General features: G+C 46.7%; 1 protein-coding gene across 3 annotated transcripts in view; it reads left to right on the top strand.

Annotated features, from left to right (window-relative positions):
* The first annotated feature begins 859 nt into the window (after positions 1 to 859).
* The window catches only part of mad1l1 (mitotic arrest deficient 1 like 1), a 730635-nt gene continuing 715982 nt past the window's right edge, over positions 860 to 15512 (top strand). For all 3 annotated transcript variants that reach the window (XM_068002947.1, XM_068002946.1, XM_068002948.1), the window contains exons 1-4: positions 860 to 987; positions 9101 to 9269; positions 13027 to 13167; positions 13761 to 13940. In XM_068002947.1, coding sequence (XP_067859048.1) covers positions 9120 to 9269; positions 13027 to 13167; positions 13761 to 13940 — 471 coding nt within the window. In that variant the 5' untranslated portion in view covers positions 860 to 987; positions 9101 to 9119. The remainder of the gene's footprint in view (positions 988 to 9100; positions 9270 to 13026; positions 13168 to 13760; positions 13941 to 15512) is intronic.

Here is a 15512-nt window from a genome sequence, read left to right as displayed (position 1 = left end):
GTTAGACCCCATCTGGAGTACTGCATTCAGTTTTGGGCATTGTACCTCAGGAAGGATATATTGGCCTTGGAGGGGGTGCAGTGTAGATTCACCAGAATGAAACCAGGGCTAAAAGGATTAAATTTTGAGGACACGTTGCATAGACTGGGCTTGTGTTCCCTTGAGTATAGAAGATTTAGGAGTGATCTAATTGATGTGTTTAAGATGATTAAACAGGATTGATAGAGAGAAACTATTTTCTCTGGTGGGGGAGTCCAGAACAAGGGGGCATAATCTTAAAATTAGAGCTGGGCCGTTCAGGGGTGATGTCAGGAAGCACTTCTTCACACAAAGGGTAGTGGAAATCTGGAACTCTCCTTCAAAAAACTGTTGCGGGTAGGTCAATTGGAAATGTCGATACTGAGATTGATAGATTTTTGTTGTGCAAGGGTATTAAGAGATATGGAACCATGGAGTGTAGATGGAGTTAAGATACAGATCAGCCATGATCTAATTGAATGGTGGAACAGGCTTGAGGGGTTGAATGGCCTCCTCCTGTACCTATGTTCCTGTATATTCAGGGCATTTTTTGTTACTTGTCAGCTTTTGTTACTTTCCTAGGTTAGCATATATGATTGGAACTATAGACTTATTCCAGGCGGTGAGTTATGATGGGCCAAAGGACCTTGCTAATCTGTATCTATCTTGTGAGAGGGAGGAGCAGGAATGGGGGGGGGGGGGGGGAGGTGAGGGAGAGGGGAAGAGCGAAAATACCGCTATTAGGACCATTACGGTAGTACAACTGCGCACCTGTTAGAAGGAGAGTGGTAAGACGTTGGCGCTCAGGCTCGAGATCTCGCGGGATTTGGAGAGCGGTGCGAGCCGGCGAGGAGGGAGATCCAAGTGAGTGAGCGCGAGCCGAGTGACCCGGGACCTGGGGTCAGGGAGTGAGCGGGCGACAGGTGTCGCGGCGGACAGGCAAACAAGGGTCCGGGCCTCGGACGACAGGTAAACAAGGGCCGCCCGACCGGACCAGCGGGGGTTTGAAGGAGAGATTCCAGTAGGGGTGAGGTTAAATTGGCCGCGGTACCTCAGCGGCTGCGATCGGTGCGAGGGGCCCGACCGATGCTCTCGGGCCCTCAGGTCGCTCTGAACCGCCCTTTAATTTCCGATCAGTTGTTGAGGCGGGCTGGACTTGCCAGTAAAGCGCAGGTCAGCTGGCCTGCAACATGGAACTGGGCACTGCCCCCCTTTCCACCGGACCCCTCCTCCCCTGGGTACTGCCCTCTCCTCCTGCCCTGGAGTATCTCCTCATTACTCTTACTGGGGTCCAGTCCTTGTCAAAGCCTAGACAGTGGGCTGTTGGTAGACTGTTTAACCGTGAACGGCACCACAGCAGAGCCCGTTCCTGCTCTTGCTCAGAGGGATCTCTGGATTGGGAATCCTGGCTGATTTACCATTCTCCCCTTCCGCTTACTCAGGGGATGCTGAAGCCATTTGTAGCGCCCGATCAGCAAGCTCCAAGTGACGGGAATTAAACGTTGGACTTTCCCGGCAACTGAGGCATTGCAAAACAATGTTTTTATAGAAATGTATTTAATAAAGGCTGTTATCTTCTAGCATCCCTCAAAAAGTTAATGTTATTTGTTGTATAGGTTAAAACATTATTCTAAGGGCTCCCTCTGTGGCATGGTGAGGTTATCCAGTGAGTAGGTGAATCACAGCGATCAAGAAAATCCCAGATTTGATGCTGGTCTACTGAGTTAGCTAATTGCAGTTGGGGTATTGACAGGGTACCTGCAGTTTGTCTCAGTGTCGCTCGGTTAAGGAAGAGAAAATTTGCCATGGTTCCTGCTTCTGATTGTTATCCAGCAACCCCTGCTGGAAATGTGTATGCTTAAACATTGGGTGAAGACAGCAGCAGTCTCAACTCTGATCTTTTCTTTGGTTGAATAGACTGCTGACGGTCAGTGTGGAAGCTCACGTGTGAATGATGCCCCTTGGTGGAGGTACTGGAGAATGACCAATGCCTGTGAAATGTAGCTTAGCAAGGAGTTCATAGAATGATACATAGGAACAGGAGTAGGCCATTCAGCCCCTCGTGCCTGCTCCGCCATTTGATAAGATCATGGCTGATCTGTGATCTAACTCCATATACCTGCTTTTGGCCCATATCCCTTCATACCTTTGGTTGCCAAAAAGCTATCTATCTCAGATTTAAATTTAGCAATTGAGCTAGTATCAATTGCCGTTTGCAGAAGAGAGTTCCAAACTTCTACCACCCTTTGTGTGTAGAAATGTTTTCTAATCTCGCTCCTGAAAGGTCTGGCTCTAATTTTTAGACTGTGCCCCCTACTCCTAGAATCCCCAACCAGCGGAAATAGTTTCTCTCTATCCACCCTATCTGTTCCCCTTAATATCTTATAAATTTCGATCAGATCACCCCTTAACCTTCGAAACGCGAGAGAATACAACCCCAATTTGTGTAATCATTCCTCGTAACTTAACCCTTGAAGTCCGGGTATCATTCTAGTAAACCTACGCTGCACTCCCTCCAAGGCCAATATGTCCTTCCGCAGGTGCGGTGCCCAGAACTGCTCACAGTACTCCATGTGCGGTCTAACCAGGGTTTGTTGCATATGCTGTATAGCTGCAGCATAACTTCTGCCCCCTTGTACTCTAGTCCTCTAGATATAAAGGCCAGCATTCCATTAGCCTTATTGATTATTTTCTGCACCTGTTCATGACACTTCAATGATCTATGTACCTGAACCTCTAAGTCCCTTTGGACATCCATTGTTTTTAACTTTTTACCATTTAGAAAGTACCCTGTTCTATCCTTTTTTGATCTAAAGTGGATGACCTCACATTGGTATACATTGAATTCCATTTGCCACAGTTTTGCCCATTCACCTAATCTGTCAATATCGCTTTGTAATTTTATGTTTTCATCTACACTACTTACAATGCCACCAATCTTTGTGTCATCGGCAAACTTGGATATGAGACTTTCTATGCCTTCATCTAAGTCATTAATAAATATTGTGAATAATTGAGGCCCCAAGACAGATCCCTGCGGGACTCCACTAGTCACATCCTGCCAATGTGAGTACTTGCCCATTATCCCTACTCTCTTGCCTTTTGCTCAGCCAATTTCCTAACCAAGTCCGTACTTTTCCCTCGATTCCATGAGCTTCTATCTTAGCTAACAATCTCTTATGTGGGACCTTATCAAATGCCTTCTGGAAGTCCATATAAATAACATCCATTGACATTCCCCTGTCCACTACTTTAGTCACCTCTTCAAGAAATTCAATCAGGTTTGTCAGGCACGACCTACTTTTCACAAATCCCTGCTGGCTCTCTCTGATTAACTGAAAATTCTCGAGGTGTTCAGTCACCCTATCTTTAATTATAGACTCCAGCATTTTCCCCACAACAGATGTTAGGCTAACTGGTCCATAATTCCCTGGTTTCCCTCTCTCTCCTTTCTTAAAAAGCGGAGTGACATGTGCAACTCTCCAATCTAGAGGGACAGTTTCTGAATCTAGAGAACTTTGAAAGATTATAGTTAGGGCATTTGCAATGTGCTCACCTACTTCCTTTAAAACCCTGGGATGGAAACCATCTGGTCCTGGGGATTTGTCACTCTTTAGTGCTATTATTTTCTTCATTACTGTTGCTTTACTTATGTTAATTTTATCGAGTCCCTGTCCCCGATTCAATATTTGTTTTCTTTGGATTTCTGTCATGATATCCTCTTTTTCTACTGTAAATACTGACGCAAAGTAATTGTTCAACATGTCCGTCATTTCCCCATTGTCAATGACAATATCCCCACTGCTCCTGACCACCCTCTTGTTCCTAATATAACTATAAAAGTTTTTTGTATTGGTTTTGATATCCCTTGCAAATTTCTTTACATACTCTCTTTTTGTAGCTCCTACTATCTGTTTTGTGCCCCTTTGTTGATCTTTGTATCTTTCCCATTCACCAGGATCTGTGCCATTTTTTGCCTTTTTGTATGCCCTTTCCTTATGTCTTATACTGTCCCTTACCTCTTTAGTTGTCCATGGCTGTTTTTTTTGGCAAGTAGAGTTCTTGCCCCTCAGGGGTATAAACCGATTCTGTATCACGTTAAATGTTTCTTTAAACATTTCCCACTGATCATCAGTCGTTTTACCCATTAACAGATTTGCCCAGTTTACTGTGGACAGTCTCTGTCTCATCCCATTGAAGTCGGCCTTACCCAAGTCTAGAATCTAAGCAGCTGATTCACTTTTCCCTTTCAAACACTACATTGAACTCGATCATGTTATGATCACTATTGGATAGATGTTCAAGCACAGTTGAGCTGTTAACTAAATCTGGTTAACAGCTCAACTAAATCTAATATGGCTTGCCCCCTTGTTGCCTCTAGGACATACAGCTGTAGAAAACTATCCTGGACACACACAAGAAATTCACTACCTTTCTGACAGTTGCTAGTCTGCTTTTCCCAATCTATGTGAAGGTTAAAGTCCCCCATTAAGACCACTATGCCTTTCTTACACACTTGTCTAATCTCTGCATTTATACAATCGAGCACTTCAGAACTGCTGCCAGGGGTCCTATATACAACTCCCACAATAGTCTTAGATCCTTTCCTATTTCTCAATTCAACCCATAAGGTCTCTGTTCGCTGCTTACCTCTCGTTATATCCTCCTTTATCATTGAAGTGATTTCATCTCTAATCATTAAGGCTACTCCTCCCCCTCTTCCATTTTCCCTATCTCTCCTGTGGTCCTTATAACCTGGTATATTTAGTTCCCAATCCTGACCATCCTGCAGCCATGTCTCAGTAATAGCTATCATGTCATACCCTCCAATTTGAATTTGAACCTGTAGTTCATTTAATTTATTCCTTATACTCCGTGCATTTGCATATAGAACTCTTAGTTAGGTCACACACCCTAGCCTGACCTTCAGCTTTGATGCTGGGTTAATCGCCTTACGCCTTCTAGTTTTCATTATATCTGTAGTGCCTAAAGTACACTTTCTTTCTGCAGCTCTACGCTTTTCACTTTCACTTGTTCTTGAACAACTGTTTGTACTATTTGTATTGTAAATTTCCCCTGGGTCTTCTCTTGCTGCTCTTAACTTTACTCCCTTCTGACTCCCTGCTCAGGTTCCCATCCCCCGCCACTCTAGTTTAAACCTTCCCCAACAGCACTAGCAAACACCCCCGCGAAGACATTGGTGCCAGTCCTGCTCGGGTGTAACCCGTCTCGCTTGTACAGGTCCCACCTTCCCCAGAACCGGTCCCAATGTCCCAGGAATCGAAATCCCTCCCTCCTACACCACCCCTGCAGCCACGCATTCATCCGGGCTATTCTCCTGTTTCTATACTCACTAGCACGTGGCACTAGTAGTAATCCTGAGATCACAACCTTTGAGGTCCTGCTTTTTAATTTATCTCCTAACTCCTTGAATTCACCTTGCAGGACCTCATCCTTTTTTAAAAACCTATGTCGTTGGTACCGATATGGGCCACGACTACTCGCTGTTCACCCTCCCCCTCCAGAATGCCCTGCAGCCGCTCCATGACATCCTTGACCCTAGCACCAGGGAGGCAACATACCGTCCTGGAGTCAATTTTGCGGCCGCAGAAACGCCTATCTGTTCCTCTTACAATTGAATCCCCTATCACTATAGCTCTGCCTCTCTTCTTCCTCCCCTCATGTGCAGCAGAGCCACCCGTGGTGCCACGAACTTGGCTCTTGCTGCTTTCCCCTGATAAGCCATCTCCCCCAACAGTATCCAAAGCGGAATATCTGTTTGAGAGGGAGATGGCCCCAGGGGACTCCTGCTCTACCTCCCTAATCCTTTTACTCTGCCTGGTGGTCACCCATTTCCTTTCTGCCTGCGTAATCTTTACCTGCGGTGTGATCACCTCACTGAGCGTTCTATCCACGATGATCTCAGCATTGCGGATGCTCCACAGTGAATCCACCCGCAGCTCCAGCTCCGAAATGCGGTTAGGCAGTAGCTGCAGCTGGACACAGTTCCTGCACACATGGTCACCAGGGACACTGGAAGTGTCCATGTCTTCCCACATAGTGCAGGAGGAGCATATCACGGGTGCGAGCTCTGCTGTCATGACTTGCCTTAGAGTTACACTGCGTTCACTTCTCAGACTCTCCTCCCGCTCTTGGGGTCTCCTTTTATACTGTGCTCACCTCTCGGACTCTCCTGCCTCACCTGCGATGTCGCACAGTAGTTTTCTCTTGATGCAGGTCTGCTGCTGCTTTTATTCCCCACTCTCAGTCTTCTGCTGCTCAGGTCCGCCGCCGCTCTGCGGAAAAAGTTAGGAAAAGCAAGGCAAAGCAGCACCTCCTTCCCCCACTTCACCGAACTCCCACATTCAACAAACTCTCAGCTGCCTCACTCGGTGCTCCGCTGCACTCCGTGCTCCTGCTCCGCTGCACTCCGTGCTCAGAAGGAGGCCATTAGGCCCATAGTGCTTATGCCGGCTCTTTGAAAGAGTTATCCAATTAGTCCCACTTCCCTGTTCTTTCCTCGTAGCCCTGCAAATATTTCCATGTCAAGTATATATCCAAGGTTGACACCTTTTAGGAGAGGAACAGAAGGAAGAAAATTAATGACTGAAAACTTATTTGATGGCTAAATCTACTGACCAGATAACATCAATCAACAGGTGTGGTAGTTTAAAAATTGACCGCAAGCAATAGGCACCATTCTACCATCTCAACTACCCTCTGACCATAGCTGCGTTGCTGCAGGGGGAAAGCACTGAACAGGATTGTTAAACTTTTGCGACAAAACTTGTGGAATTCACTGGTATCTCACACAGCTTGTGAGCTTCACTTTCTCATTTCAGGATGTCATCTGAAGGTCTTGATTTCAATTCCAGCTTTTAACCCGCTCTCAAGCAACTCCTGAAACCTTCCCGTAACTCAGAGAGGTTGTGTGTGTGTGTGTGTGTGTGTGTGTGTGTGTGTGTGTACGTTAGAGAAGGTCAAAATTGAATTTGCTGTGATTCTCTCCCTCGTGTCAAATATCATGCTGACACTGTATAGGATCACAAATAAAGAATAGCCATTTGAGGCAGGTATTGGGAGGGCCAGTGGTGCCTGTGGATCTGCATCCTAGGTATTTTAGCACAGACATTATCAAACATTGGAAAACGTAACTGTTAAAAGCATTAAAACCGTTGGTGCAAAAAGAAACAGCTTAAATACTTTTAAGCTTTCATTGTACATTTCTTGGTTCAGTGTACTGTGCACTTGCATGAAGGAGGATGGTATTGTCATAAGTTACTGGTGACATGAAACTGAAATGTGGTATTTTTATGGCAGCTCACTACACTGTAGCGAGCCCTGTCAGAAGTGGTTTTTAGCACAGCAGAGAGCTGCATGTCCATAGTGGCTTATTCTTGAGGAGATGAACGTTTGACACAGGTATGGAACTTCCTGCTAGGTACTAGGTAAAAGAACTTGCATTTATATAATGCCTTTCCCAACCTCAGGATGTCCCAAAGTGTTTTACAGCCAATGAAGTACTTTTAAATTGTAGTTACTTTTGTAATGTAAGAAATGTGGCAGCCAATTTGCGCACAGCAAGGTCCCACAAACAGCAATGAGATAATGACCAGGTAATCTGTTTTAGGTGTTGGTTGAGGGATAAACATTGGCCAGGACACTGGGGAGAAATCCCCTGCTTTTCTTCGAAATAGTGCCATGGGATCTTTTATGTCCACCCGAGGGGGCAGAAAGGGCCTCGCTTTAACGCCTCATCCGAAATTATATTGTAACCTCTGCCTCCTCCTTTCTGTGCTGGGGTTGCCTTTTCTTCCCTTTCTAGTTCTCTGCATTTACACCTTTCATTGCTTCATGTCTGAGAGTGATGATAATGTGTTCTCAGGTTTCTGTCAATGATTGTCTCCTTAAAGAGATGTGCCAGAGCAGCTGAGGAGGACACTATTCTAAGCTTTTTAGCCAGTGAAGCTGGGAGTTTGCCACTGATAGTACAGTGTGCTTGTCTATCCAGGTACTCACCGTTAGGTTGTTTTAATTTTAACGGAGGTGATTAATCAGAGTTCAAAATTTTTATTTAATGCTTGGCATTTAAACTAAATTACCTGCTCAGGGGACATGTAGAGGAAAATAAATTATCAAGAACTAGTGCCTCCATAGAAATGAAAGAGAGAAATAGTTCATTTGAAAATGAAGTTATTGGATGAACAGATAAATAAAAATAAAGTTGTCTGAAATTGTGATTAAGGTTGAGATACTCTTGCAGGATATCCATAAATTACTGCTTGTCTCCAGAGACTTGAGCCCATCATCTAGGCCAACACTCCAGTGCAGTACTGAGGGAGTGTTGCACTGTTGGAGGTGCCATCCTTCAGATGAGACATTAAATCAAGGCACCGTCTGCCCTCTGTTAGTGGTAAAAGATCCCATGGCATTATTTGAAAAATAGCAGGGTAGTTCTCCCTGGTGTCCTGGGCCAATATTTATCCCTCAGCCAACATCAATAAAACATTATCTGGTCATTATCACATTGCTCTTTGTGGAATCTTGCTGTGCACAAATTGGCTGCTGCATTACCTACACTACAGCAGTGACTACACTTCAAAAAGTACTTCATTGGCTGTAAAATTCTTTGGGATGTTGCTATATAAATGCAAATCTTTCTTTATAGTTTGAAATCCTAGAAATAGTTTGTGTATGTAATACAACTTTTCTGATCAACTATTGCCACTTGATTAAAGTTGCGATTACATCAAGTCGTTAATCCTTCAGTGCAGATGCTGTAATTTTGTCCGTGCAATTTGAAGGGGATGGAAGGCTTGAGGTGCTGAGAAGAAGGCAGATTCTTCAATCTCCCACTTCCCCACCCCACCTGTCAAACCACGTAGAGAAAATTCAGAGGATGAATAACCCCCAAGCTGCTTTCATGTACCCCTTGGCAAACTGGTTTGGATAGTCAGCTGGGAGAAAATCAGCTGCTTGTGCTTTTGGCTAGGGTGCAGAGACATAAAGAGGATGAAAATACCTTTTAAAATGTATTAATAGCCTTTTCCCTATAAATGAGTTTTGCTGTACTTTTTGACAGTTGCAGGGCAAAAGGCAGAATGGATGATCTAGGAGAGAATACCACCGTCTTCTCCACTTTACGCTCCTTCAACAACTTTTTGTCACAAAGCTCGGCTACTATTCCCAGCACAAGTGAGGCAAGCTCTACCTCGAGAATGTTGCAGTTGCAGTACCAGCAGAGAATCCAGGTTAGTATAGAGTCTGCTTTACAGTGTTGACAGAGAAAGGTGGGGAGATCACTTTGTGTTTTCATTTTCTTCCCTTTTTAACAGTTTCTGCATCCCAACGCAAACCTGACATTTCAAACTTGGTAGTGGCTCAAGTATTGCTTATTCAGCGAGCACCTCTGAAGCTGCAGAGTAAAGCTCAGCGAATATGCCCAGTGAGTAGCCGAGCCCTACAGACCAGGAGGGTGCCAGGTTCAATCTCCTGTGGGTGCTGAATTAGTGGACCTCAGTTGGGGGTGCTCCAAATTGCTCGTATGTAAAGAACACTCGGTGCCTGCGGAACCGTACTCCACCTATGCTTTCAGGAGAGAAGGGGAGGAAATGAGTGGTGGGGGGAGTGGAGTGGTGGGGGGAGTGGAGTGGTGGGGGGAGTGGAGTGGTGGGGGGAGTGGAGTGGTGGGGGGAGTGGAGTGGTGGGGGGAGTGGAGTGGTGGGGGGAGTGGAGTGGTGGGGGGAGTGGAGTGGTGGGGGGAGTGGAGTGGTGGGGGGAGTGGAGTGGTGGGGGGAGTGGAGTGGTGGGGGGAGTGGAGTGGTGGGGGGAGTGGAGTGGTGGGGGGAGTGGAGTGGTGGGGGGAGTGGAGTGGAGTGGAGTGGAGGGGGGTGGGGTGGAGTGGGGGGGGTGTGGGGTGGAGTGGGGGGGGTGTGGGGTGGAGTGGGGGGGGTGGGGTGGAGTGGGGGGGGTGGAGTGGGGGGGGTGGAGTGGGGGGGGTGGGGTGGAGTGGGGGGGGTGGGGTGGAGTGGGGGGGGTGGGGTGGAGTGGGGGGGGGTGGGGTGGAGTGGGGGGGGGTGGGGTGGGGTGGAGTGGGGTGGGGTGGAGTGGGGTGGGGTGGAGTGGGGGGGGGGTGGAGTGGGGGGGGGTGGAGTGGGGGGGGGTGGAGTGGGGGGGGGGTGGAGTGGGGGGGGGGTGGAGTGGGGGGGGGGTGGAGTGGGGTGGGGTGGAGTGGGGGGGTGGGGTGGAGTGGGGGGGTGGGGTGGGGTGGGGAGGGTGGGTGGGGGGGAGGGTGGATGTGGGGGAGGGAGGGGGGGGATGTGGAGGAATGTGAGGGAGGGGGGGAATGTGGGGGAGGGAGGGGGGAATGTGGGGGAGGGAGGGGGGGATGTGGAGGAATGTGGGGGAGGGAGGGGGGGATGTGGAGGAATGTGGGGGAGGGAGGGGGGAATGTGGAGGAATGTGGGGGAGGGAGGGGGGGATGTAGAGGAATGTGGGGGAGGGAGGGGGGGATGTGGAGGAATGTGGGGGAGGGAGGGGGGGATGTGGAGGAATGTGGGGGAGGGAGGGGGGGATGTGGAGGAATGTGGGGGACGGAGGGGGGGATGTGGAGGAATGTGGGGGAGGGAGGGGGGGATGTGGAGGAATGTGGGGGAGGGAGGGGGGGATGTGGAGGAATGTGGGGGAGGGAGGGGGGATGTGGAGGAATGTGGGGGAGGGAGGGGGGATGTGGAGGAATGTGGGGGAGGGAGGGGGGGGATGTGGAGGAATGTGGGGGAGGGAGGGGGGGGATGTGGAGGAATGTGGGGGAGGGAGGGGTGGAGGGGGGGATGTGGAGGAATGTGGGGGAGGGAGGGGTGGAGGGGCGGATGTGGAGGAATGTGAGGTAGGGGGGTGGGGGGGAATGTGGAGGGGGGGATGTGGGGGAGGGGGTAAGAAACAAACAAAAGTTGTGGACAACTTTTTTTTAAGAGCGTTTTTAGGTAAGTTTCTCCTTTTTCTGTAACTTACCCCTTTGTCTATCTGAGTCTGCTGGCATTTTGCTGGCTGTTTATTTCAAGGGCTGTGTGGAATTGATTCTCTCCCCCAAATGTTTTTCTTCTTTCTTTCCCCCCTCCGCCTGGGGGATTATTACATAGAAAAATGTAAAGGACGCTGCAGCCTTTGATTGGTGCGTGCCTTCTCAACAGGTTTGAGATCGGGAACCGAGCAGATGAAGTCTGGAAAGCGTGTGTTGCTGATTTATGCAATTGGCCATTAGCTCTGCCCGCAGTATAACTTCATTCCTGGAAGGTGGTCACTAAGTGACTCCCTATTAACCGGGTTCAACAACAACTTACGTTCATATAGCTCCTTTAACAGAGCGATTATCAAACAAAATTTGACACCGAGCCACATGAGCTATTAGGACAGGTGACCAAAAGCTCGGTCAGAGGAAGGTTTGAAGGAGCGTCTTAAAGGAGGAGAGAGGGGTGGAGAGGTTTAGGGCCGAGTTAGCTGAAGGCATGGCTGCCAATGGTGGAGTGATGAAAATTGGGGATGTGCAAGAGGTCAGAATTGGGTTCGTGGCAATATTCAGCCTATACAACACTGTTTAATGACTGACAGCTTTACATCATGGTCCAGGCAACAGAAAGGGGTGCTGTGTTCTTTAACTGGAGGTTCTTGGTAAACCGTAGCAAATATTTTTGAGACATGAGAAAGAAAAGAGCTTGTGGTTTTTTTTTGAGAGATCTCCTTGCCAGCAGTGATGCAGAGTGGACATGCTGTCCTTGTCTAGGCACATTGGTTTCTCGCAGAATGAGTTCTCTACCACAGCTGTTGATATGCGGCAAGGGACTCCCACATGGGAAAAAGTGACAATCCAAGAGAGAATTGATCCATGTTGCTCTCTTCTACTGTGTGGTTATAAAGTAGCAGAGCCATTGGCACTTTCAATCTGTTCTCTTTTGTTAGAGGAAATTACCAATTTGCCATCAGCTGCCTTCAGCAAACCTTTACAGGCTAGTGAAATAGTTCACTGACTCCACAGCTGGTGTAACAATATATCGTGTGGGGTGAAAAGGCGAGGAGGAGGAGGAGGAGGTGGAGGCGGTAAATCCAACCACAGCAATTGTGTGTGTGGGAATGCATTGCTGGATTGTAATGATGAGTCTGAAAATAGAATGATACAGCAAGAAGAAGGCCATTCGGCCCACCGTGCCTGTGCTGGCTCTTTGAAAGAGCAATCCAATTAGTCCCATTTCCCTGCCCTTTTCCCATAGCCCTGCAATTTTTTCCCCTGCAAGTATATGACAACTAATCCTGATGATCCTGGTTTATTGTTAATGTCTGAGTAGTTTTTGTACCTTTCCCTCAAGAAGGTTGTGACTTAAGTGGGGGGGACATGGTTTCATGGGCACCAGCATCCTGCAGCCTTCTAAATGCAATTGTAAGGCTGCAAAGCTAATCTATTCCAGTGGCTTTCAATCTTTTCCCATTTAAATATAAACAGTCCCAAGGAACCTTTCCCCCCCCCCTCCCCCTGCCCTTGCAAGTATTACTGCAGTCCTGGGGGAGCCTCCATGTTATTCCTACACAAAGGAAAACAGTGCAATCATTACAGAAAATGTTTTTTTATTTATTAGTATACAGCAACATAAAAACACGTCAGCATCAAAATATTACCATGTATTTGATGCATTGTATTTTTACTTGTCCCGAGCAGTTAGATTGTTTATTTACATCAAGTGCATGTGTTTGTTTATTATCCCAGATCTTCAAATATTTGCATGGTTAAAAAATATTTCAAAGTTAACAAAATGACACTATAACCACAATAAACTTTTGTGGATATAAATGTTTCCTCATTTGTTTTCAGTCAGCAGGTGTCTCAACTTGGTTAAATAATGTCCGCTAATATGGTACATCCCTCTCATTTTTCCAACCTCCCCACCCCACCACCTCCTGAAAAAAGGACTAAAATTAAAATAGGTCTGTGTTACAAATTGCCTGCTGTACATTTTCCAGATGGAAGATCAGGCTGAGTACGTTCACTCCCATTCCCGCATTCTCGAGGTGGAACGGGAGAAACAGAAGATGGAGATCAGTCATAAACGGGCCAGGATTGAGCTGGAGAAGGCAGCACAGGCCAGTTCCTGGAACTATGAGGTACGTGAGTTGGTGCAGGGAGCTGCAAAATATAAGCATCATTTCCAAATTGTTCTGGCATTAAAGCACTCTTAAAATTGTGCTGCTGTACTTGCCATCCTCCTTTTGCCAGCGCTACAGTGTTATTAGTTACGAGGCGTGTGTGGGATTTGAACTCTCGTTCTCTGGATTATTAGTCCAGGCCTCCAGATTACTGGTCCAGCAACATAACTACTACACAATGGAAGGAGCATTCACTTCGCAGCCTGTCAGACTGTTAATCAGCCTGCGAATCCTTCCACTACTTCACATTATTCTCCAAGGGAAGAGTTTGAAGATATGAAAACAATGACAACCACAGGCTGTGATCGACATGTTTTTGTGTTTATATGCTATGGAGATCGTTGAGCTTGAGAAAGTAGATTGTCTCTGTCTCAAACTAACCTTCAAAACTGGGCTGGTTGTTCATATCTTATTTATATATTACCCAGAGCAGTAATCAGATTTATGCTGCTGGAGATTTTCAAATCGTAGCTATTAATATTTTCTATGAATGCTTAGTTGTGATTGGATTCTTTGAAGTAGCTGATTTCTGTTATTTTTTTCTAATGTAGCGAGAGGCAGACCGGAACCAGGAGTTAGTGGCACAAGTGAAACAAGTGCAGGAGAAGGAGGCAGAGGCTGAGGCAAAATTGAAGGACCAGACTGATGTGAATAAGTCATTGAAAGAGGACCTCGAGCTCCAGAACAAGAAGCTTCAAGCAAAAGAAGAAAAGCTTGCTGAAGCCAATCAGGTAAAGGACCGACTGTGCAACAATATAAAACAATAAAATCTTTCAGCTGAATAAAACCTAAACTGCTAATCCAAATCCCCAGTGAGAGAGTTTATTTTCTTAAAGCATAATTTATTCTCCCCATTTTTCTCCTCGTCTCCCGTTGTTCTTTATTGACTCTGCCCTTGCTGACCTTTAACAGAAGTTAGGAGCCTTGGGGTAACTCGCTCTCCGATGTCCTGTCCTTCCTTGTGGGGAAAGGCCTGGAATCAGCTTAGTTACCTTCTCACGGTGACACAGTGGAGATTGGGAACTCACCATAACAACAACTTGCATTTATATAGTGCCTTTAACGTAGTAAAACGTCCCAAGTTGCTTCATAGGAACGTAATCAGAAAAAAATTGACACATAAGAAGATATTAAGATAGGTGACCAAAAACGTGGTCAAAGAGGTAGGAGCGTCTTGAAGGAGGAGAGCGAGGCGGAGAGGTTTAGGGAGGAAGTTCTAGATTTTAGGGCCTAAACAGCTGAAGGCACAGCCGCCAGTGGTGGGGCGGAGGAAATCGGGGATGCACAAGAAGCCAGAATGGAGGAATGCGGAGATTTTGGAGGGTTGTAGGGCTGGAGAAGGTTACAGAGATAGGGAGGGGTGAGTCCATGGAGGCATTTGAACACAAGGATGAGAATGAGAACGAGTGGAAACTCATGTTGGAAACTCATGTTGGACTCATGTTGCATTCCTCCATTCTGGCTTCTTGTGCATCCCCGATTTCCTCCGCCCCACCACTGACAGCTGTGCCTTCAGCTGTTTAGGCCCTAAAATCTAGAACTTCCTCCCTAAACCTCTCCGCCTCGCTCTCCTCCTTCAAGACGCTCCTACCTCTTTGACCACGCTTTTGGTCACCTATCTTAATATCTTCTTATATGTCAATTTTTTTCTGATTACGTTCCTATGAAGCAACTTGGGACATTTTACTACGTTAAAGGCACTATATAAATGCAAGTTGTTGTTATGGTGAGTTCCCAATCTCCATTGTGTCACCGTGAGAAGGTAACTAAGCTGATTCCAGGCCTTTAATTTGCGGGGTGGTTAAAAGCAGATTTACGATTAGCGTCTAATTACAAGATCACAAGTTAAATACAGACAAGAAAGTCGTTTCAGCCCATCTTCCTCATCCACCCAGAAAGAAATAAATACACCCGATGATGACGATGTCTAACAGGCTGTTAAATGACTCTAAGGCTTGTACCTCCTTTGACCTCTGCAGAGATCCATTCCACATGTTGGTTACTGTTTGTGGAAAGAAATTCTTCTGTCCTAAATTTGCCTTTCATCAGTTCGAACCTATGCTCCTCTTGTCTCACTGTAATTGCCTACACCAACAGCAACTTGAACTTCTATAACAGCTATTGGAAGGATACAGAAGGGGACACCCAGAATGATCAAGGAGATGGAGGGATTGGTGCGGTTATGTAAATTGGGCACAATCTCACTGGAAAAGAGAAGGTTCAGAGGTGATATGATTGCTGTTTTTAGGATTCTAAAGGGACTGGATAGTATAGACCATGACAAGCCATTTCACCTTGTCCAG

This window comes from Heptranchias perlo, chromosome 22 (assembly GCF_035084215.1).
Source record: "Heptranchias perlo isolate sHepPer1 chromosome 22, sHepPer1.hap1, whole genome shotgun sequence".
In the NCBI taxonomy this organism is placed as follows: Eukaryota; Metazoa; Chordata; class Chondrichthyes; order Hexanchiformes; family Hexanchidae; genus Heptranchias; species Heptranchias perlo.
Note: the sequence above shows the minus strand (reverse complement) of the source record. Positions and strands in the feature narration are given on the sequence as shown.